Below are 25103 nucleotides of genomic sequence, written 5' to 3' on the forward strand. Positions count from 1 at the left end.
AATATATTTCTCATTCACATCAAAAAGATTCTAATACAAGTCACATAAACATTAGTAGAAAACAGGGCTTTGGTCCAAGCTCATTCTACACATTAGTCCCGGTTTGCTTACGAAACGGGACTAATGTGACCATTAATCCCGGTTCGAGCGGCTAGGGCGCTGGGCAGGCATTAGTCCCAGTTCAAATGAGACCTTTAGTCCCGGTTCAAGCCACGAACCGGGACTAAAGGGCGCACCCTTTAGTCCCGGTTCGTGGCTCCAACCGTGACTAAAGCTACCTTTAGTCCCGGTTGGAGCCACGAACCGGGACTAAAGGGGTTGAGGCTTTAGTCCCGGTTGGTGGCTCGAAGTGGGACTATAGGTTACACCTTTAGTCCCGGTTGGTGCTACGAACCGGGACTAAAGGGGTTTTGAAATGTGTTTTTTGTTTTTTCATTTATTTTTTGTGTTTAGTTTCTGTTTTAAATTGCTTATATCTTTTAGGATATTTGATATTTTTGAGTGATTCTTTTTGCATTAGATTCAACATTTTGTCTAGTTTCTGTTTGTGCCATTAGTTTTCAAATTTGAATGATTTAAATATAAGTTTGTTCAAATTTGCTTCAAACCCTAGATTGTGAATAATTTGAGTTTAAGAATAGTTTTTAATTTAATTCTTTTTGCTCCTAGTCACATGTTAGATTGTTGTCACAGTAAGATTTATTTGGTTATTTTTAGAATAATTTTTATTACGATTTTAATTAAAACAGTACTGTTTTTCTTATATAGGTTTTTTAGTGTTTTAGTTGTTGTTTTCAATTATTTTTAGTTAGTTCTTTCTGTAGATTTTAACATGTTGTAGTATGCTTCTATTAGACAACAGTAGATATATTTTTATAATTAATTAATATTACTTTTGCTAAACTTTGGTATTAATAGTTGTTTAGCCTTTAATAATACTTGATAGAATTAGTTTTGCTATTTTAAAAGTAATTCTTTTTGCCACTTTAATAGAACATGACTCTGGCTTGGTTAACCTTAGTTGTGACTCTGGCTGGAACGGTGCTAGCAGATGTAGTCGACGGTAGGATTGGATGGACACCATGTTGTAGTATGCTTCTGCACCATCAAACTCTACCCCCCTCCCCACGTATCACCATTCCAGTTTTGAAAAAAATAAAGAAAATGATAAAAACTTCAAAAAATAAAATCCTTCGAGATGTAGTTATGTTACTACATCTACTAGTTAGGAAAATTAAAAAGCATAAATTTCGACATGTTTTGCAAAAAAGTGTTATGAAAAAGTAAAACGGCTATAACTTTTGCATACGACCGTTGTAGGCATTTTTGCAAATTTTTAGAATCCTCAAATTCTGAAAGGAAAAAAAGTTATCCTCAAATTTAAGTTTTTTTTTGAATTTTTGGTCAAACTACTTATTCAAGAAATATTACTGTTACTAATTAATTATTGTTTTTGAGAATAATAGTTTCAAACTCAAATGGTGCTTCATGCTCAAGTTCAACTCATAAGGGTTATTAGGATTGATAGCTTACTATTGTCAGGAAAACAGCAAGTGCAGGCTTGGAAACTAGGGAGAATAGAACTCGGAAGTTAAGCATGCTTAGGTTGGGGTAGTGAGAGGATGGGTGACCAGCCGGGAAGTTAGACAATTTGGAATGAGTGGTACATACTTGAGCAGTGACGAGGGGTGATTAGAGATTAAATTGTCAAATAATTCAGAAATTTGAAAATCGGGAAAAATTCAAAAAATTCAGAAAAACCAAATTTCAAAAAAATTCTTTTAGTCCCGGTTGGTAAGGTGGAGCTCCAGAAACCGGCCACGTGGAGCTCCTTTAGTCCCGGTTCGTAAACAAACCGGGACTAAAGGTTTTGGGCTTTAGTCCCGACCCTGGAGTCCCGGTTCTAGAACCGGGACAAAAGACCCTCTGGAACCGGGACTAAAGGCCCGTTTTCTACTAGTGAAAGACCGGCATGACAAAACTGAAAATACAGCAAAACTTCTCTGAGTTTGACACCAAAGCCTGTCACCTGCCCCCGGCATCACCAAAGCAGCCATCGAAAGAAAAAAAGGGTCTTTTACATTTGTGTCCCTAACTCGAACCCACTACTCAGATTTGCCCCTAATTTTGAAGTGTGCTCAAATTTGCCCCTCTGCCGTTAAGTGTCCTTATAGAAATGCCCTTCCGTGCCGTTACCGTCCAGTCAAAGCCATTTGACCGCTATCTGACCATTTCTTTGACATTTTTGCCCCTGTCTCCTTGTGTCACTTACGGGTGGGGCCCATTCTCAAAAAAAAAAACCCTTTCTCTCACCCCTCTCTCACACACACACACTTACAGGTGGACCCAACTAGAAAAAATAAAAAAAAATAAAAGGGAAAAGGACAAGCTACTTCTCTCTCTCGCGCGCGTCTCTCTCCCTGCCCAACGACAGGCCGACGACCACTCTCTCTCTCTCAACTCCGGCGAGGGTGTTGAATGGCCGTCGCCGCCGTTGCTGGTCTTCCTTGACGCCACAACCCTCTCGCCCTCATTCTCTCTCCGTCGCTCGCCCTTTTTCTCTCTCCCCTCCTCTAGCCCTCTCCCGCAAGCCCATCGGAGGCCGCCCTGATGCCGTCCTCAGTCCAGCACATGGGCAACGGAAACCCCATGCGTTGCTAGCTCGCCAGGATGCTCGTACGGCATGACATCGCTGCCCCAGCCGACGAATTTGACCAGAGAAGTCCAGTACCGAGCGCCAGGACGCCTCTGCCCCGCCTCCGGCCTCGGATTGCCGCCGTCGATTTGATGTCGTTGAAGCATGCCGATGGATCCTAGCCGCTCCCGGGGCGTCATGGTGTACAGCAGAGGCCGCGGGCATCCTCCATAGCAAGCCCCATAACCTCGGGTCGTCTTCCCCACGAGCTCTATGCTCTGCCATGGCCACCATGGTTGAAGTCCTCGCTTCGGTCTTCCCCGAGCCACAGCGACGTCGTCGTCGTGCTCCTAGTGAGCTCATTAATGTCACGGAGCTTCCCCTCTCCCCCTTGCATGGTAGCCCCCCCCCCCCCCCACTTGCTCCATCCAAAGCCGTCGCGGGAATGGTCGCCGCCGTTCGCTTCGGCGACCATATGGTCCGAAGAAAACATTCCTGGATGCGGCAGATCCAGGGCTATCGCCTGCTTCCCTCGTCAAGCCTCCTCGCGGCCTCCCGGCGTGCCACCGCCGCGGCAAGTGGTCTCCGTCGGTCACTGTTGGCCTAATCAACAATTAATTGAAACAAAATATGCAGAAAATATTAATAATCCAATAACAGTGGGCCTAATATCAAGTTTGAATAGTCCTTTTCTAGATTGGCCCCACATGTAAGTTATCAGTGAGAGAGAGGGGGTGAGAGAAAGTGTTTTTTCATTTTATTTTTTGAGAGTGGGACCCACCAGTAAGTGGCACATGGACACAAGGGCAAAAATGTCAAAGAAACGGCTGGTTAGCGGTCAAACAACCTTGACTGGACGGTAACGGCTCGGAGGGGCATTTCTATAAGACCACATGACGGCGGAGGGGCAAATTTGAGCAGACTTCGAAATTAGGGACAAATCTGAGTAGGTGGTTCGAGTTAGGGACAGAAATGCAAATGGCCCAAGGGAAAATGACGGATCACTTCCTCACCCGAGCTCGACGCGCTTCCATCGCTGATATGCAGCTCTGCAGACCACTAAGAGGTGGCTCGCCAAAGGTGAAACCATTAGTGTTGAACGAATCAGACTGGGGCAACACCCCAGACACGCCATTGAACTCCAGATCTAGCACCCCCACAAGACTAAGACGTTGGAGGAGGAAATCATACCTGCCATCCATGAACCACGAATCCAGCACACGTTTCTTCTTCCAGATGTCGTCGATGCAGACCACATTCTGCATCCGCTCCTCGACTACCTCCCAAGCTCCGCGCCGACGTTGGAGCAGACGTCGTCGCAACGGCGGAGCCCGAGGACACATGTCCACCACAAGGATGCCGCCATCGCCACGACATCCCTGCTTGAATAGACTTGTTCCCAAATCCGTCACCGACCATAGAGACGAGCGCCTCGCCGGAGAAGAATCTGGAGCTTCTTTATTCAGCATCGCCTTTGCTGCCAGCGAAGTCAAGGTGTCGAACGACCCAAAACCCTAAGCTTCTTGGGCCCTAAAACCTAAACCTAAAACGATCCACACGTGCGGGATCTGGCGACCCCCCTCACCACCGAAAACCAATAGGTCGCTGGCGTAGGAGAGCCGCCGGAAGACGGCGTTGGAAGGAGCGGCTCTCCTGGTGGCGGTGGCTAGGTTTCGCTACCAGGAGAAAAAACGATCTACACTCTTCCTACTACTCTCCTTATGTGGGCCATGCTTACCTCATCCACCTTATGTACAACTCTCCCCCATCCTTATTCAGGTTTTGATTATTTTTTCCTCTCGTCTCAATTTTTTCCTACCTTTTCTATACCGCCTGAACTACCCCACCTCTTATTGACTTCCAAATAAAATTATGTTTATTATCAGATGTGTATTTACTAGATAAAATCAAATTAATGTGGACAGGTATAATGGACTAACCTACTAGAATATTGATGGCTGCATTGCAATGCATGGACAATTATCTAGTGTAAAGAAAACAAGGATGCTAAGGGAGGGAATGTGCGGTGATGTTCGTGCCGGGAGGTAGCCGCGGGCGAATGCACAAAGGGCCCTTCCGCACACACCACTAACCCCTCCCCCTCCTCAACACCTTCTTTCATCCCCCCCCCCCCAAATAGAATTTTTCATCCTATCTGTCCAAGGGCCGGCCCTGGGATTTTGAAGGCCCTAGTGCGACCGGGTATAATGGGCCCAATAACTATAATAGGTGAAAGAAATATTCACACACCTATATATCCCCTATACCATGAAAATCATGATGAAAGTACAAAAATCAGAAAAGTTAATTCTCATTTGCAAACAAGATACTAACGCATCATGAATATGTGATATATGACTTGAGGTCCAACAAACCACAAAAGTCATTATTTAGGCTACAATTTACAGGATAGGAGAGAGAACACCTGAATTCTCGAGTCTCGACACCTCAAGTCTCAAGTGAACTAGGAAAAAAAATCCAAGCTCCATATATCAAAATTCAAGCAATATTTCAAGCTACCTCTCCTACCTTCAAGCGTATATTGTTAAAAGGAAAGAAAACAAGTCTACTGGTCTCTTTATTAGAAGGAAAAATAATAATTAGACAAGCTTCAATTGCTAGAGCAATTACATGAATGGCTTGTAGTCTCCACTGCTAGCCTGTGCCCTTTCCTTGTCGTTGCCGCTGCATGTTATGGCGCCCGGGCACTGCTTTCAACGCCTGAGAAGCCAGCCAAATGTGGTCTAACGTGGTGGGTTGTCGTCTTCTTCCTGTACCTAGTTGCCTTGCAGTCCAGAGCTCCTTGGGACATGGGTCAATTAACTAGGGAAGATAGGAGATGAAGGCTGTGAGAAGAACGAGAGACGGCAGCGCTTTCTAGACAACGAAGTGATTTAGCAGTTTTTTGGTTAACGAAGCGATTGGCAGCATGTCTGGGTGCGTGTGTAGTGCCTCTCTCATATTGGTCTGGGCCAGCTGCATTATTTCCTTATTATGACATATTTATAGTCAATACCCAGTACACACACGAATACATGGTATGGGCCCGTGCCGGGGCGGGGCCCTAGGCGGCCGCACTCACTGCCTATGCCCAGGGACGGCCCTCCTATCAGAGAGAATTGGCTTGCTATGGCAATATTATCTGCAGAAAAGAATTGTCATGCTATAGCAGAGAAGTTGCCATGTGTTTAGGGTTGTTATGCTACAACATAGAAGAATTGACATGCTATATGAGAGAATTTTCATACCTGTTCACGAAGAATTGGCAAAAGAAGACTCGCATGCTACATCAAAAAGAATTGACATCTTACAATAGAGAAGCCTGCCACACATGTCCATGAATTTCCATGCTACAGAATGGAGAACTTTCATGTTACGGTAGAGAAATATGTCATGCTACATCACACAAATTGCCACACATGTTTCAGGAATTGCCATGTTACATCAGAGGAAACTGCCATGTTTCACAGAGAAATTGCCATGTTACATCAGAGAGGTAAATGCCATGTTAGAACAAAGGGAAATGCTACACATGCTTCAAGAATTGCCAAGTTACATTAGAGGGTACTGCCATGCTGCACCCAAAAAGTACCATGCTCTAGATAAAGAATTTATCATCTGGGTGTGGTTTTGAGGGTTTTGAGGGGGGGGGGGGGGGGTGCATTGGAGCAAACAATGCGCCAGAAAAATGTTCATATGAATGTATAGTGCATGTGTGTAAAATCTCATGATGAAATATATGAACACGCGAGCTACACGAAAGAAGTGAAAATCGGTGATTTCGACAATTAACAGTACATACACTGTTCACCATTTTCAAAATCAAGATTTTTTTGCAGCTCACTTGTTCCTCATGGAAATTTACACACATGCAATATGTAAATCATATGACAATGCATGGATTCTTTTCCATATTTTTTCAAACATTGAAAATACGAATTGTGATTTATTGTTTCGAAGAAAGAACAGGCTCCGAGCACAAAAAGGAATTGCCGCTGAAATACTCAAATTGTTGCACTTATACAATACAAATAAAATAAAAGATGGGTCGTACGTACGTGTCTACCCAGATGAACGTGCCGAACAGTCTCTGGATGTAGTATGACTGCTCGGAGAAGAGCCATGTCACCAGGAAGAAGCTGTAGGCCAGGATGAACATTGTGGCGATCGGGTAGTGGACATGTTGAGGCAAGCGATACGCTGCAGAGGGTGGAGCCGACGGCTAGCGATGAGAGCATTGTTGTGGGAGAACACCTCGAGGGAGCCGCCCGACCACCGGAGCACCTGGTAGAGGCGCTCAGTGAGGTTGATCGCTGCCATTCCGCGGAACGCGGCTGGCTCCATGGAGCAATACATGGAACGCCACCCTTGTCGGTGGATGAGGAATCCGGTCACCACATCCTCCATTGCGATGTTGTACACCCACCCGACGTCTCTCCCCCATGAAGTACCATCCTCATAAGCGCACGTCATCAGGGTGGCTATGATATTGCAAAGCCCCTCGTCGACCAACACCGGGGTGATAGACCGCTCTTGGATTGAGCCATCCAGTATTGAGTTCAGGAATGGCGTCGAGTTACCCAACTCAGCAGCCTTATCCACCAGCTTGATGTTCTCCGCCCTATAGCGTGGTGGCTCCATGCCATAGAGCGCGACTCGACGGAACATGGTGCCGGTGCTGAAGCAGGTTGGCCCTTGGAGGCCGTTGAGCGAAAGCATGGTGCCATCGAAGAAGACACGATTGTGGTTGGAGTAGCGATCTGTCGGGTCGACATCGTGGAAGCATGGGGAGTCTTGTGTCAACGTTGCTCAAGTCAATTGGATTGTTGGTGCTCGCTTAAGATCCAAGCTGTGGTTTACAACTTGTATGGCCTAGCATGACCTGTCAAAAGAACATAGTAGTTCCAACAATTTGGTTTATCAGATAACTTTGAGAAAGTTGCTAGCTGACAGTCAACCAAATATCTGTATGTTATGCTATGTAGATAATACAACAATACAAATAGAGAGGTGCGCAATAAATATTATTTAAATATTCTTCTTACTGTCCTATGATATGTAGACAATCAGTACTATCGATGATGTATGCACTTCTTGTGAATGCAAAATAAAAATGATGGGGTGATGATTAGCACCAACATAAGCATCGACGGAGGAGTACATATATGGCATCAATTACATGATCCGAAGGCTTGTGGACGTGCTTGTAATTAATTTGTTAATTTTTCTACAGAAGATGGATCCAAATAAATATGCAAGCAACATTCATGCAAGGCCAAATTATGAACATGTATAATCGAACTGCTCTGTATAACCAATCAGAAAATGGCTAAGGGTTGTATATATATAGACATATCTTAGAGCATACGACAAATAATCTAGCGCGTGCAAGGACTTTGTATTAGTTTCGTTGGTGTATCTGCATCGGCCGACTGTATAAACATATTGCTGAGAAAAGATAAATATACATCATTATATTTATCTTAAATTAATATACTTAAATTTATTAGCAACATAAACCATATGCTCATATAGAACCTAAATAACAATGTTACACCTTTAGAGATGTATCAGTGCAGGAAAATGTTGTCTAATATGCAATGAAATGGTAAATCAGAGTAAAAGAGTATCTACATAAGATAAAAAATAATAGTTAACAATTTTGCAATATTGAATGTTGATGCACTCGCATTTACGAGGGCCACCTCGGTAATTAGTAAAACATTCAGTCGACAATCTGATGGATAATCTCCTATTAGTAAATCACAACAATTAGATCTATTAAACCATCAACAAATGGATATAATAATCATTAGATATTCATGATTTACCTAAACATATCACAACTCATTAGATCCATAGTCATCCCTTAACAAATCACATTTTTAAAATCTATGTTATCATACCTAAATGTATTTCATATGTTAAATCTGCATGATTTTACCTAAATAGATCGCATCATTTGGATCTTCATACTTGTATCCAGGGTTTTGGTTACAGCTCAAAATTTCAAGATTTACCGTGGTTACCGAATATTTCAGTCCCCCTCGGTAAATGGGCATTTCCAGCAAATAATTTTGATTTTTTGAATTATTTGAATTCAAACACTCAATGTATAGTAAAGTGTGGCAGCACCTCACAGCATGCGCGTAGACAACGTTCCACTGAGCTAATAGCTCTTTTATGATAAATATAAGTTCAAGTGCTATCTATATCTATTTTTAAAGAATTTGAATTCAAAATTCAATTATAAATTTGATTCAAAATTTGTTTGAAATTTTCTCGAAATTTTGTGGTAATCGTGGTAACCACATTTCTCGGCCCCCTCGATAAAAATGCCCCATTCGGTAACCAAAACCTTGCTTGTATCTAAACATATCGTAACCACCAGTAGACATTTGAACTATAGCTAGATGAAACAAAATCAAATGATCTTTAGAGTTGTACCTAAACAGATCACACACGAAAACCATTTCATATGTTTCTAATTTTATTTTTAGCAATATAATCATATTAGCATATTCAAAGTTACACCTCTTGGAAATGTATAAAAGTATAAAACATCATGCATTTTGCAGTGAAGGAGGTAAATGAGAAGGAAAAAGATGCATGCGTGAGATAAAAATATATACTGGTCACTTTTAACACACAAATATGATGCCCCCACATGGCCTTGATAATTTTGTTAATTCACTCTAACTCTCTTAGTAGATGTGATTATCCATTGGGTTTCTTAATGGATTTCTATTCCTTTTTGTGTGTTTTAAGCCACCAAATCACTATCCAACAACTAGTCCCATACTTCCACTGAGCTTTAACTTCAAGACTGGGATCTAGCTAGATTCATAAATTTAGAGGAATTCAAAAGGTGTAACTTATATGTTTGACTCGAATGAACAAATAGAAAAACTTTTACCTGAACAATTCCAACATGTTGTCCTCTTCGATGGTTGTCAGCTTGCTCAATCCATTTACCCAGCCATTTTGTCCCATCAGCCATCCAAGTGGCATGTACACCATCATCTCCTTTGTTGTAGGCATCAGGTCGTCGGCGGATGGTTGTAGAAAGGGAATCTATTCTCACCTTGAACTTACCATATTCTCTGCGAACGCGCCTGTGATCACTCATGAACTCTCCTGCCATACCCCCGACGTACGGCCGGGTTTTCATCCCAAAATAGTTCTCGGGGGACCTTGGCTCGACGCAATGCTTTCGACAAGACAGGACCCACAAGGCGGCGAAACTGGCAACCTGGAACATCGCACCATAGTGCACCAACGTGCCACCGTCGTCGGAGAGGTAGCAGGTGTACTTGTCGACCGGGTAGTCGGCGGCGATGATAGAGAGGATGGTGTTCACCGTGTACAAGACGGGTTCATCCACGGGGTCGACGGTGCCACGGTGGTGTACAAGATGGGTTCATCCACGGGGTCGACGGTGGTGACGAAACGTCTATTCACAGAAGGATGGCTTGGCCGTGCCGGTACGCCACGCGTTTGATGAGGTAGAGCTTGGGGAGCTGCTTGAGGAGCCATGAGAAGCCGAACCAGGCGTCCGCAACCATGGACGTGGCCCAGAGCCACGTGCCATGATGGTTCATGTCCTGTGCTCTACTCGCCACGCGAATAAGGCGACGATGGCGACCAAGCGCACAAGAATCAAGAACCTGTTATCATAATGAAAAAAGACGATCATATTCACAAGTGTATGACTGTGCGTAGTGCTGGTAGTAGTAAGAAAAAAGAATGCATATTATATTGACACCCGTGCAGACCGACCTGTAAGGATGCAGGATGCTTCCCTTGACCTTCATGGTCCGAAATAGCAGCGGCCGATTGCCATCGCCGGCGCTGGTTCCAGACATGTCTCCCTCGTCCGCCGCCACCCACACATCGTCCTTGGCGACGGGGGCCTCGACTCGCAGGGCCATCGTGTCGGCACTGGCGGAAATGTACGTGCGAGCACCTAGCTAGACAGTTAATGCTGATCCACGGTAGCTTGTTCGTGTCGACAAGATGCTTCTCTGGTGGCATTATATAGCGCTAGCTAGTCGCGACGCGGATTTTTGGGACATGCAGCCACGCGCTGCCGATATCTAGTCCGTCCGTCGGTGCGTCACGATTCCTACATTTAATAGGCACTCTAGCAAATACGAAGCCGCGCGATCCACATCGATGAGAATGCGTCTCGTTATACGCCGTGTGTGTGGCCCATGCGCATTTAAGTCCCGTATCAATACGCGAGCGAGATGGATCCCGGACTAGGAATAAATGATTCTGGGTGCCTGGTGGGCGTGATTGGAGCGGCCGTCCGGTGAACTTAGTGCACATCTAGCTTCCACCTCTGGCGCTTGGAGACAGGGTCGCCGCATCGTCAACCCGGTGTGGAGATGGAGTTCGCGGAGACGGGGATCAGGTCAGGCCAATCCATCTGCCTGTGTTCTTCGCCTTCCCCATCTAGTTCATGGTTACCCAAGGGATTTACGTGTCGTTCCTTCTGATTCCACAGTTTGTTGGTGCGTGGTTCTGGATCTAGGCCATCCAATGACTCGACCGAGCCGCCAATCTCACCAGATTCGTCGGGGTTTTCAAGGCATCCGGGAGCCATGGGCACGGTGCGAGAGTTCGTGGAAGATGACCCGAGCGGCCGATTCGCCGATTTATTGGATACAGTCGAAGGTGTTGTACCAGACGGCAGTGATTCAGATGAGAAAAAGTCCACCAGGGCGGAAAACATATATGTAACGATGGACGACAAAGTTGGCTGGGTTAGCAGGTATGTGTTGTTCGTTGCATCTTTGTTTTCATCTCAAACTATCGTGCTGGTCTGATTGAATTGCTTGTGTCCATGTTTCAGGAAACGGAGGGATGTCATGCCAGACGAAAGATCAACAAGTGCAGACAGGGTCATCGCGCTGGAAAAAGCGCTAACCGGGTTTGCAGATAATCATTCAGAAACTGTGGTGATCCCGTCAGTTGGGCTGACATTTGATTCAATAAACGAGGCGTATGAGTTCTACAACCTGTACTCTTGGGAAACTGGATTTGGGGTTCGGTATGCAAAGAGCAGGTCTAATGTAAAAGGAACAAAATGCATGCAGGAGTTCGTCTGCTGCTACTCGGTGTGTTTTAGCTCCCCCCCATCTGCAAATCTTGATCAGTTAACAAATTTGTAACTGCATGTTTTAATGCATTTTTGGGTTGCTTATGTTTCGCAGGGCAAACCAAAAGAAGCAAATTCGAAATCTTCACGATGCCAATGCCAGGCCATGATAAGGCTCCTCCGAACTGATGATGAAGGATGGTACATCAACGAATTTAGGTCCAATCACAACCACCACATGCTGAATACTTGTGCTGAGAAGTTGCGTTTCCCCTCGCATAGACATATTGACAAATACACTAGAGAGCTAGTTTCCCAACTGAGACAGAACAATGTAAACGTGAGCAAGGTTTATAGTATAATCGCAACATTTTTTGGTAGAGTTGAGAATGTGCCATTCACCAAGAGATGTTTAAGGACTCTGTGTGGAAAGCTCAGCAGAGAGCAGGCTGATGATGATGTGCGAAACACGATGGCTATTTTTTCAGAAATGAAAGCACAAGATGGCGAGTTCACGTACAATGTTCAGGTAGATGATGAGAGTAGGATACGAACGCATATGTGGACAAACGGTCGTAGCAAAACACAGTTCCATCACTTTGGTGATGTTGTCACTTTTGACACCACATACAAAACCAACCTGTATGATATGCCTTTTGGCCTGTTTGTGGGGGTGAATAATCATTTTCAAAGTGTGCTTTATGCGGGGGTTTTGATGCGAGATGAGACTGAGGATACATTCAAATGGATTTTCGACGAATTCATGAAGATGATGGGTGGTAAAAAACCAATTACAATTTTAACAGGTAATGGGATCGTCTCCCAAACGCAAAATCTGTTTATATCGTTTGAAGTCCCGCAAACTAGTTGCATGACCTTGCATGTTTCCTTGGCAGATCAAGCTAGAGCCATGGAAAAGGCGATCGAGGATGTGTATCCCAATTCGACGCATCGCTGGTGCAAATGGCATGTTCTGAAGAAGGCTAAAGAAAATCTAGGTGCTCATTACACCAAGAAGTCAGATTTCAGGGCTGAATTCCACAAGCTTGTTCACGAGATGCTGACAATTGATGAATTCGAGGACGGCTGGGCAGCACTACTTGACAAATATTCACTGAAAAACAATCCATATCTTACACAGATATACGAGACTAGGCTGAAGTGGGCAAAACCTTACTTTGCCGGGAAATTTTGTGCTAGGCAAACCAGCACTGGCAGGAGCGAAACTGCAAACCACATGTTGAAGCAGTACGTCCCTCCGTCGTGTTCAATGAATCTTTTTGTCAAACAATACAACAAGCTCCAGTTCGACCGAGAACAGGAAGAAGGTTTCCAAGAGAAACGCACAAGACTGGTAAGATTTGTTTGCTGTAAACAATGCACAAACGCAACAACATAATATCTGAATTGATTCCTGTAAAACAAGGACTAACTCATCGCGTATGTGAAATCATCTGATTTTCTCGAACAGAGTCGCGCTGTGCTCAAGGTGAATACCGCTCTTGAAGTCCATGCGAGCAAGATATATACCAGGAAGATGTTCGAGATTTTAGGGGAGATACTGTATGAATCTGGAAGATATGATGTTGAAGAAATCATAGCAAAGCAAAAATACATAGTTACGCACCAGAAAGCCGAGCACCGTGAGAAGTGGTTCAAGTGCCGTTTTGAGGTTAATGTGACTGATAACCTTGGTTATTTTTCGTGCATCTGTGGCCTGTTCGAGCACATGGGCATGGTTTGTTGCCATTCGTTGCAGGTTAGTGTTGTGCGTCCAGTTTACGATCTAGATAGAATGGAATGTGTGTTATCGTGAACAACATTTTCATGGACTTCATGTTGGACAGGTGATGGTTTTCCTACGTCTGAAGCAGATACCTCCCAGGCACATATTGAAAAGGTGGAGCATACACGGTAGAGACAACCTGCCTGGGCACCTGAAGCACTATCAGCAAGACATGGGGCCACCGGACGCACCCACTTTCAGGCATTCTGCTCTGTACATCACCGCGCTGGAGGTTGCAAATATGGGCGATAGGAACCCGGCGGCTTTTGAGTTTATGATGTCGGGCCTGGTTGAACTGAGAACAAGAGGTGGTGAGGTATGTGCGTTCAACGATGGGCTGGGCGTCGTTGAGCAGCAGGTCTCCAACAATGCAGTTGCTGTAGGTCCGAAGTTGAACACAATTTCCTCTGTAAGAAGTGTGGAAGGCAATCGAACCAAATCGCGTGATGCCACATCAGTGTCCGTGCATCCTCCAATGAGTCAGGCCTCAGAAGCATCATGCCCGAATGGTGATGGGTACAATTCAGAATTCTCCGAAGCCGCATCACGGCTAATGACCAACACTGAAGAAGAATTGCTTGCACCGGAAAGAAACAAGAAACGAGGTCGACCAACTACCAGCCGTGACAAAGCTCCTTATGAGAAGGACAGCGCAAAAAGATCTAGGTTCTGTTCCGTCTGCAGGGGCAAAGGGCACAAATCCAGCACTTGCCCTGATAGAGGCGACGTCCCAAAAAAGGAAAGGAAGGTGGCAACATGCGGCAAATGCGGGGTTCCAGGGCACCGAAGGACGACTTGCAGCAAGCCTCTCATGTCGACGATGGCCGGTGTCCCTCCTTCACATTAGATGATAATGTGCTTTGCTGGTTGCACTGTGTACCGTTTGCTTATGTATGGGACATGTTGTATGAGCGTTTTTAGTTGCGCGTTATCGAACTACCGGCTTTCAGTTAATTTACATTCAGCTTCATTAAATGGTGCATGTGTGCCCAGCTGGCTGTGCTGTTTCCAAATGTGTGTTTGTCCCCTGTTTCTAAATGTAGACAGAAGTCCATAATTTTCAATGTAGTTCAGAGTATTAATGGTGCATTCGATGCACCTGAGCCATGTGTGGGGGCGCGTTTTCAAAATTCGAAAAGTGCCGCGCGCTGTCCCCGTGTCTATAAAACCTTACAAAGCTTAGACGGAAGATGTCACACGCTCGGGAGTCATGTCAAGCTCATCCTCTGCGTACTCCAGCGAGAGAGAGAGAGAGCAGCATCCTTTGCCCGGAGACACCACAGGTCTAACTCATTCTCTTCTTGCGAGCCCCATTCCTTCCTCGCAAACTCATTTTTTGATTCTATATGTGTGCAGCGCGAGCTTCATTCAGGTAGCACCGATGGGCAGTTTGCAATGCAGGCCATGGGTTCTGTCAAACCAAATGTAAGCTCGCCATACGCTGTAATGCTAGTTTTCCGGCTACTCTTTCTGCACAATATCCCTTTCACTAGTGAAAACTCATACCCGTTTCATGCTATGATTTATGTACAGCCAAGTGAGATTGAAAGTAAAGAGGACGGGGAAATGCCAGTCTCTACAGTAGAGGTGTATGATTTGACCGAAGGATTTGGGGAGAACGATCCAGTTGCTTGCGTCGAACAGGTGGAAGAGATAGAACCTGAACGAGCTGTCGACCGTCTCTTCACTGTTGTGCTGTACAAGCGGCCATGGGCCTCGTGGGAGGACGAGGACGAGGTTGACAGCCTTGCGTGTAAGAGGCCCAAGTTCTTGTAAGGCCCAGTAGCTCGTTGCATGATTTGGTATGCGTGCTGTGACGTATCCACCTACCATCAAATAAAAATGCTGAAGTGTGCGGCATTTGCACGTGTGGTTTTTGTTGAAATGATTATTTTAATTTTCCATGGCTGTTTTTCTATTCACTTGCATAATGCGTGTGCTGCAATGAACAAAATTATGGACTATTATATTGGAAAAAAAGGAACGGTTTTTTTATTGATTTTGTTTGTGAGTGCAAATTATTAACAGGTTACAAAAAATTCCCGATGGAGGGCTAATCAAAATTTAGTACGTTCTGCCCATTTTACGGGATGACATAAACTGAAATCAAATTAACGGGAATTTTCCCAGCTCACTTTAACATTTTTTGTTACATTCAAAATAAACTGCTACCCCCGTGAGCGCTACCATAGGGTTTTTTTGTTTTGAACGTTCACCTGCTCATGGATAGTAGCTGGACGTTGGAAACAACAAAATTCAGCACCCTCTCCCACTACCCCCGTGAGCGCTACCATAGGTTTTTTTTGTTTCGTCCATGGTTATTTTTGCGAACATGTTTGGTGAAAGATAAAACATTTAGTGACTCGTGAACAAAACATCAGCTACAAATGCATATCTCGATCGTACTCGTGTGTAGTACTTCCACCCATCACTAAGCATCAAATAGAAAGAGTAGAATGCATATCTCGATTCCGGGGATCTTGCATGCAATCTGGCGTTCCCGAACTTAGATAAATTGTTTCCGTTAGAACCAATTTGAGTACTTGTCAAACTCATTACAAACCTGTCTTTGATAATGGTTTCCTCCTGCTTGAAAACTTATCCCTCTTGTTTGGGAACTTATCCGTCTTATTTGATACAATTAAAAATCAAACTTGTTTTACAGCTTTCCTTTTTCGATGATTGATATGTAACCGATATGACTCTGTCAAACCGTTTCTACATCACGGTACGCCATCAATCCGATTTTCGGCAAAATGGAGTTTTGTGTCCGGAAAATATGGTTCTAATATTCGGACGATTTTCACCATGGTTCTTTTGGGTGCCATTTTCTGATGAACACATACACCTGATTTTGTGAAAAACCCAATCATTTAGTGACACGTGACCAAAGCATCAGCTACAATGCATTTTATTATGGATAGAGAGGGAAACATTTTTTTCGACAGGGGGTAAGTCAAAAATTAGAATTTGGAAAAAGTTTCGTGGCTTCCATGTTTTTAAATGTTTTGAACGTCTACCTATTCTCCATCGGAATGGGTGGAAGCATGTGTAATGGTTGTTTTTTGAAATGTTTTTTGAAACATTTGTTTTTTGAAATGATCGCAAATCTATATCGAAAAAATATGAATGCATTTTTTATCGGTTCAACGGATAGATAGAAGAAGATCTCTAAAACATTGTTCTCGCCCAAATGAGGGGGCATGTTCGCCAAGGGAAATGAGTTATATCATGTAGGGGAAAAAATTACAGATTCCTAGCGCCCCATGCTTCGTGCTCTGATTTTCCTTTGGTCACCCAGGACGGGCTCGATCATGATTTCATCAGGGACGCTCAACGCGAGTGATATGGGCGGGTCATGGGACCAGTGCGACGATTTTTGAATTGCGATCGGGTACATTGTGGATAGACGTATAGACAGCTCGCCCCAGTCATGGCTGGGTTTGCTTCTGCAGTGTTGCTCCCGCTGGTTGCTTCGATGGGTCTCGCTTCATAAAAGTTCCAACCCACTTTTTTAAATGATACTGCTGTAATAACAACGATTTATAGCCCAGCTGCTTCTTTTTTTTTACGCCGAGCGGTGCAAAAGTCGATTAATGCCAGGAGGGAGCTAAATGCGATCCGGCGAGGATGGATCACGTGTGCCCGCGGCTGCAGTGGCCCTCGCTTTTTGGCACTGCGTAACGCCGTGGTTGGATCGTACACTCTACGTATCTGTTTAAAAAATCCACAGGGTACGCTCCTCGCAAGGAGATGGACAGCGGAGAGGGTGCTGCTTTGAATCCACTGTCGGTGTGTACGGGAGCCATCATCACGCTTTGCCCCCGTGGCTGCTCGAGTTGACGGCTACACAGAGGCCTGTTTAGTCAGCCATTACTTCGCCGTCCTTGCTCGCAGCACCGCTTAAGAGACGCGTCCCCGCCAAGCTAGCTCGGCACAAGGAGAGCTTCAGCCAGTGCAAGAACAAGGAGCCAAGCTCTGCTTCCTCTCAAACTGGAAGCGGCGACCTCGACCAGTCCCTTGGGCTGTGAGCGGTGACCAACGACGAGGTGAGCATCCATTCCGTTCCCTCCACTCGTTCGTCGCTCTGCCTTGGCTTGCTTACTGATATGGTTGTTTCTTGTTCTTTTTGTTTCTTTGTCTTGTTTGTTCGTGGTTCCTTGTTTGTTCCTTCGTTAGATGTCCGACGATCCAGCTGCGTGGGCTAGAAGATATCGGCATAGGAGTAGGTCATGGTCGAGGGTGTACGAGTCTAGGAAGAAATCCAAGGGTAGCAAGATCCATGTTGATAGTTGTTTCGCTCCAAAAGATGGGTTTGAAGTAGTACATCAGTTTACGCCCGACCAGAGAGCAGCCGTAGTGGATATCGGGCTCGGGGGGATGCTAAACGTAGACAACTTCACGCACATGGACCGTGAATTTTCATGGGAATTGCTGCTGAACACCGATGTCGAGCGCTCTGCTCTAAAGATATCGGATGGTGTCTACGTCACTTTCAACGTGATTGGCATTCACAACATCTTAGGCACCCCTGTCGAGGGAGAGATTGAGATAGACAACAGATATGTTGCACCCACTGTAGACCAAATCCATAAGATTAGGGCCATGCTAGATTTAGAAGATGTCCCTTTGTACCTGACGCCCGCTGACTTGAGGTGGGCTCTCAAGAAACCATGTCAAACTCCCTTTTCCGAGGAAGACAAAGTCAGGACCCAGGTTGGTTTTGCCATGCTTTGCATTGCCACTTGTTTCAGTCCTAGGGATAAAAGAACAACGGTCCCAGGCGAAGCGTATGAGATATGCATGGACCCCTCGAACTTGCATATGGTGAACTGGGGGAAATATATATACACTGAACTCCTCCGTGCGGCAGCAAGATGCAAGCAGGTTTTAAGAGAAGGGAGGACGCCCCACGTGTACGGATGCCCATTAGTGTTGCAGGTGAGTAGGATTGGGCAGTCGTCATCAGGGCTGTGAGTTTTGTTTACTAGTCATGTTCACACCGGACCGAGTTGACGAGCATGCTTTTGTTTCTGCGCAGGCTCTTTACTTTGACTCAGTTGACTGCTCTGCGTTTGTCGCGCCAGATCTTTCTGTGCGTCCAAGAATAAGGTTTTTCACTGCTGGCAACCTCTCCAAACTTATACTTGGGAACACCATCCCTGGCTCCATTCCAAAGAAGTACGGGGTGATGAAGGTGAGAGTCGCCTCGTCTCTTAGTTTAAAAGAAATGTTTTACGGACTATGTTTTGCGTGGACTGATTTGGAATGTGTAACAGCCTAGGATGGTGCCAACTCAAAACCTCCCGTGGGACACGACGCAGATGAGGCGAAAAATCGCGGAGGTGATTCCATACCTCCCGTGTATCAGCTAGTTCTTGTGTTACTGTGATTTGAGGTGCCCTGACCGCTGACTGTATTTGTTTTTCAGGCTAAAGCTTTCATAGACAGGTCGCTGCGTGAGCATTCACTGGCTAGTACAGAACGCAACAGGAAGTTTTCCCAGAGGCTGGCTGAACTAAACAGCAGGGCTATATGCTTTGTGAACAATAACATGCGCATGGAGATTGAAAAGCACATGGAAAATGAAAGGGTCATGACGAGAAGGCACATGGAAGCTTTAATTAAGTACGTAGAGGGGACGAGCCGAACTGAAGCAATAAATCCTGGCCAATTCATTCCTACAACGGGCGTTCTCCATCCTGGTATGATTTCCTTTTGTAGTGCGATTTATGTTACGAATTTATTGCTGCGTGCTGAACATTCTGTACGCCATTCAGTTGTCATTCGTCCTGAACCAGTGCTTCTCTCGCCCCCCGAGTGTGAGCACCTTCAGCATGCGGGTATGGGTGAGTACTATAGTAAATGCACACAGAGACAATGAGAGGGATAGTTGTAGTTGGATTTAATGAACTTGTTTTCTTTCTGTCCAGGTTCGTCCTTGATGCTACCCGGGGAGGCGGACGTAAACCAGATGGCCGTCCCGGTGCTGTCAAGCATGCCAATTCGTATGTCCATGGGGTCTTTTGGACAGTTTTATCTAAATGGGGGCCTAGCTAGTGTGTCACGCCCTGATGAAATCATGGGATTTGTGCACCTTGGGAAGAGAAAGGAAAGAGACTTCGATGAGGGGGGTGAGGTTATTATTTACCAGGGCAGACGTAAGTTCTATTTGGAGAAAAATCATTTCCGCGTATAAACCTGCGATTCTGATCTAATCTAGTGCTGGTTTTGTTGTCGCAGGTGACTCTGACCCTCCCAAAGAAATGAATTTGTTGTCAAGATTTGGAGGCATTGGTGATGGGGACTCTGGCAGCAGCAGCTCCGTGCCATGCACACAACACGGGAGATCTCCATTCAGCATACCTGGTTTCACTTACGAGTTTGTCTCACTGGCAGTCGCCAACCAAGGATGGGAAAACATGACTCAGTGCTCACGAGATGTTTTGGACAGGTAAGGTGGCGCGAAAAAGTACTAGTTCAAAATTTTCTGTTCCTACAGTTTACTAAATGATTCTCGCGCATTTTTTCAGTGCATGGTTTGATCACCCTGGGCCGCCGCACATCATTATGTATGGAAATGAGTTTTATGCAAACTTTCACCAGCCGGGGGGGCTTGATGACAAGGGGTTTGAGGTTATAAACATGCTTATGACGGAGCATGATGGAAGGTGGCACAAAAACTTCGACAGGAGCCGTTTCCGTCACCCTTTGCCGCCGTACTTTGCGGTAAGATTTTTGCACCAATGCAACCATAATGCAAATGTGAGGGGGTGGCTGAAATTTGTTGTATAATTGCAGGCCAAGGTCATGGAAGACCGCTACGATTTCTTGTGAGATCCTTACATAAAGAGCTTGTTTGTTGGAGAGCGTGTGCGTTACGATGTGAAGACCTGCCGACTGGTAATTTCTTGTTATCCCTTCCTTTTTCTCGGTGCCGTGTAACTATAAGCATTTGATATCAACTGCCATGCTGGTGTTCCACTAGATACTGGTTCCTATGAAGGGTGGGAATGGCTACCACGTGATGTATATCTTTGACATGATGAAGAAGATTGTTCATGTGATGGATCCTAAGAGGGCGCAGTACAACATTCTTGAGTTGAAAAGGAGGCATACCGGATGCATGGACAGGCTCCTGTTCGCTCTGTGCAAGTGCATAGAGACATTTTTCGATGGGTGGCACGTTAGAGAGGATGAATTCACAAGGAAAGCACACCACATGATGCATGAGCCATCCTCAAGGTAAATGCATTTTAAGTTTGCCCTGGTTATTTGATTTGCTTGCGGTTCTAACTGGAGCGATGTCTTGTGGCAGCAATGACTCCACCTTCTACAACATTCACTGCATGTGGTGGTTTGATGGTGAATACATGCAGAAAGAGATTTGGCAGGTGGGTTAACTGAACAATTCTCTATGCTATTGCACCGATTTCTTCCTTTGGTACGTTGGGACCTAACGAGATGTTTGTTTTGCTGTTTTTGTCTTCGAGCAGGACCAGCTGACTCCGTTCAGGCAGCAACTCATGAGGATGGTTCTCACCCTGCCCGGAAACAGGGCACTGCCTCCACAGGATGTGGTGGAACCTGAAGTGTGATGCTAAGTTGGTTACTCGTGTGCCTCGTACCAGTATTTGTATAATTAAATCCCTTTGAACAGGTTTCAGCGTCTGGTACTAGTATTTGCTACCATTTCCAACGTCTGGTGCTATCTTGTATAATTAAATCTATCGAACCAGTTTGCTTGGCCATATTAAGATCGGGCCCGTAATTCCAGTTTGTGTCCGTGTGCAATTTTGCTTCCTCTTTGATGGACTTTGTTTGTTCTATCGGAAAAAACCGTTCCTCCTTTTTCAAAAAATGACGATTGCAAAAACCGAGGGGTCCTCTCCATGTTTTTTTTGGATATCATGTTTGCTATGATGATGATAATTGAGTATTGGTTTCCTCTGTTCATCCGGATTCAAAACATGTTTTCATCCACTTCATTTGAAAAGAACCGAGGAGTTCTCTCCATGGGTTTGTTTGGTATCATGTTTGCTGGAAAAAACCAACCCCTCGATAATTGAGTGAGCTACAATGGTTTGCGTGTTCCGAAATTACGATTAGTTCCTCCTGTTCATCCTGTTTCAAAACATGTTTTTGTCCATTTCCGAATCCATGTAACCCATGAAGAACAACCACGATTTGCAAAAGGCGATTTTTGCCGATTTGGGAAATTCGCCAAACTGTTGGTATAATGGTTCCCGCCGTTCCGATGATAAATCACTCATGGTGAGTAGCTAAATGTTCAAAACAATGAAAACCATGATACTCCTCAATGGTGGTAGTTGCATTGATCAAAATTAAGTAAACACAAAAAAGGATAAACATAATACCAAACAATTTCTTCACCATCGAAAAATATCAAGGCGTTGAATTAATTCAAATTCTGACAACCCATAAAATTGACAAAGAAGTTGATTTCCAATTTATACCCTATCAAAAAAGGATAAACATAATACCAAACAATTTCTTCACCAGCGATAATGTTTTCATCTTGCTTGAAAACTTATCCCTCTTGTTTTGAAACTTATCCCTCTTATTTGATACAATTAAAATCAAAACGCAGTACAAGCGTATGTGGGTATGTAAACGTTATCACTCTATCAAACCGTTTCTACATCACGAGACGCCATCAATCCGGTTTTCAACACAATGGGGTTTGCGTCCAAAAAAACGGTTAACATCGAAAAAAGTAAGGCGTTGAAGTAATTTCAATTATGTCAACCCATAAAATGGACAAGGAAGTTGATTTCCAATTTATCCCCTGTCAAAAAAGGATAAACATAATACCAAACAATTTCTTCACCATCGATAATGTTTTCATCTTGCTTGAAAACGTATCCCTCTTGTTTTGGAACTTATCCCTCTTATTTGATACAATTAAAGTCAAAAATGGTTTTGCAACTTCCTTTTTTGATGATTGATATGTAACCGTTATCACTCTGTCAAACCATTTCTACTTCAGGACACGCCATCAATCCCATTTTCAGCACAATGGGGTTTGCGTCCGAAAAAAACGGTTCTAATATTCAAACAAAAAACGCCATGTTTATTCTGGGTGTCACTTTTGATGAATATATATACATCTGTTTTGTGACACATGAAACAAATGGACGTTTCTAAAATTCGAATGGTTTCCTCCATTTTCATTAACATTGTTCCGCCCGTTTCAGACAAAAAAAACATAGTCCTGCCTGTGTAGAGTAGCTAAACGTACAAAACAATGAAAAACCATGATATTGCTCATGGGGACTAGTTGCTCAAAATTTATATAACAAAAAATGGATAAACATTATTAAGAAAATCTCCCCCATCAGGGGCTGATAAGCCATAGTGGGGATATTTTTCTTATCTTTCCACAACATAATAAAATGATTTGTTCTCTTTCAATAACATTGTTCCACCCATTTTAAAACAATTAAAAACATGATCCTGCTCATGTAGAGTAGCTGGACGTTCAAAACAACGAAATTCCGATTAGTTTCCTCCATGGTTATTTTTGCTAACATGTTTGGTGAAAAACCCAAACATGTAATCTGGCGTTTCGGCGATCTTGATACAAGCCCCCCTGATGGATCTTCCATGCAATCTGGCGTTCCCGGACTTAAGATTAATTGTTTCCATTTCAAAACGGTTTCGAGAACTTGTCCAACACATTAGTGACGTGTTACTCTTTCTGGTAATGTTTTCACCTTGCTTGATAACTTATGGGGGTTGCGTCCGAAAAGTACGGTTCTAATATTCAAACGAATTTCGCCATGGTTATTTTGGGTGTCAATTTTGATGAATATATACATCTGTTTTGTGACTCATGAAAAAAAAAACGTTTCCAAAATTCGAGTGGTTTCCTCCATGGTTATTCTGTTTGTTGTTTTGCACGATATTTGTCGCTCCAAACTTCCGATTAGATCTTTCAATTTGAACTAGTTTCACAATAAAAACTCTTTGTGGCGGCAAAGAGTTTCGAATCATGTTTCATCCACTGGGAATATCATTCTTTGTGTAAAGTCAACTCGACGAAACGTCAAGATCGTGCACGCGGATTCGTCTACAGTGTGGAAGTACTGACGCGATCTGCTGCACTGGTCCATACGTGACTGCCTCGCCGGTAGGCACGGGGCTAGCGTGATGGCGTTGCCCTCTAGTCAGAACATGGGCGGCTGACCGAATGTGCGTGACTTTGACTGCGATTAATCTGGATACATCATGTTACAGTAGAGCCTTCCCAAGAGTGCACAGGCATTATATTAAACAGTAGAACAACTAATTAAGACTGGGGGGACTACTCCATTGCCCATGCATTAACTATGTCGTTGATGTTCGTCGGGAGGGCTGCCACGTTGTCTTTCATTTGAATGAGTTATGCGAGAATCTCCTGGCGCTCCGCGATGATGGCGCCCTGTGTGATCAACAAGCCGCAACACCTGGTTAATGTGTGTGCAATGATAATCACAAGGAAAATGCAAAAAAGTGTGCAAGAATTGATTACCTCTGACATGTCTGCCATGACATTCCTCCCATCGAAGTGTTTGGCCACACGGGTGATCCACACGCCTGTGTCGGTCCTGAACAAGCATGTTGTTATGGGTGGGGAGCGGTACAGAGGTTGTTAATCAACAAATCAAGGAGAAACCAGTATGTAACTTACTGTCGCATTGTGGTCGGTGAGGTGACGTGGAACACTTTCTCCCACCTGATGCAGTCAACCTTCCAATTACTGAACAACTTATAAATTAAGGTGAAAAATGCAACGTGCAGCTTGTCAGCGACGGCTCCTAGTAGATCCTTGCGCCGTTGTGTGGTGCAAAGGCCGTACGATGGATCGAAAATGTTTATTATCTTCCTCTGCATGTCCCAACCGTACAAGCACCATCCGAAATCGAATATTGTCGGCAGGTAAAACTACAGGAAAAACAAATAATGAGCAGCGTGGAAAAAAATGTGGCCCAAGACAGAGCAAAGGCAAGCGGTCGTTCTGTCGCTCACCATGGTGCACTCCGCTATGTTGAATGACACGTGTGGCCCCGCAAGCTGCGCGCGTACGGATAACAGAGTCCAAGTTTCTTCTCCGGCTAGTGCAGCAGTCTGAGATGAACGACAACAATGATGTGAGAGGAGAAAAATGGAGGGTTTGCGAGCAATTTTCTGTTAGGAAAAAGGCTCACCGAAAAATCTGGCTCCATAAATTTACGCCATCGAGGTGCATTATTGGGGTAAAGGATCGCGCCGTCGATTTGGTCTTGGCGACGGAAAATCAGCGCGCATACCTCGTGGTCGAGATGGTCCGACTTGACAATCTGGGTAAGAAGTGGGTTCGGAGTGATCGAGATGAACCTTGGCGTGGCATGAGATATAATTGCCCTGTGGTAACAAGTGTTAGCTAGAATAATATTGCACAACAAACGTGTACGAGCCCCTCGGGTGTGTGATGCATGTACCTTTCAAGCTCTTCCGGCGAAACCGTTTTTAAAAACAAATCAGCCGCTTTCCACACAGACACCAAGACGGTTGGACGGTCTCGGCCGTCAATCCAA

The 25103-nt window shown here is 44.6% G+C and overlaps 2 protein-coding genes and 1 pseudogene across 2 annotated transcripts; 2 read left to right on the forward strand and 1 right to left on the reverse strand.

Annotated features, from left to right (window-relative positions):
* Nucleotides 1-3911: 3911 nt before the first annotated feature.
* Nucleotides 3912-10566, reverse strand: LOC109766613 (mixed-linked glucan synthase 2-like; annotated as a pseudogene).
* A 360-nt stretch (nt 10567-10926) lies between these two features.
* Nucleotides 10927-14602, forward strand: LOC109766629 (protein FAR1-RELATED SEQUENCE 5). The gene is made up of 7 exons (XM_020325399.4): nt 10927-11051; nt 11145-11411; nt 11493-11757; nt 11854-12544; nt 12635-13092; nt 13210-13497; nt 13586-14602. The coding sequence occupies exons 1-7, from the start codon at nt 11026-11028 to the stop codon at nt 14369-14371; spliced, it is 2781 nt and encodes a 926-aa protein (XP_020180988.1). The 5' UTR covers nt 10927-11025; the 3' UTR covers nt 14372-14602.
* Nucleotides 14603-17703: 3101 nt separating this feature from the next.
* Nucleotides 17704-21122, forward strand: LOC141027592 (uncharacterized). Its single transcript, XM_073504675.1, has 11 exons — nt 17704-18240; nt 18566-18721; nt 18804-18869; nt 18956-19229; nt 19305-19373; nt 19458-19685; nt 19768-19978; nt 20058-20253; nt 20513-20769; nt 20843-20918; nt 21021-21122. The coding sequence occupies exons 1-11, from the start codon at nt 17704-17706 to the stop codon at nt 21120-21122; spliced, it is 2172 nt and encodes a 723-aa protein (XP_073360776.1).
* Nucleotides 21123-25103: the final 3981 nt, after the last annotated feature.

The sequence above is a fragment of the Aegilops tauschii genome, chromosome 7 (genome assembly GCF_002575655.3).
Source record: "Aegilops tauschii subsp. strangulata cultivar AL8/78 chromosome 7, Aet v6.0, whole genome shotgun sequence".
In the NCBI taxonomy this organism is placed as follows: Eukaryota; Viridiplantae; Streptophyta; class Magnoliopsida; order Poales; family Poaceae; genus Aegilops; species Aegilops tauschii.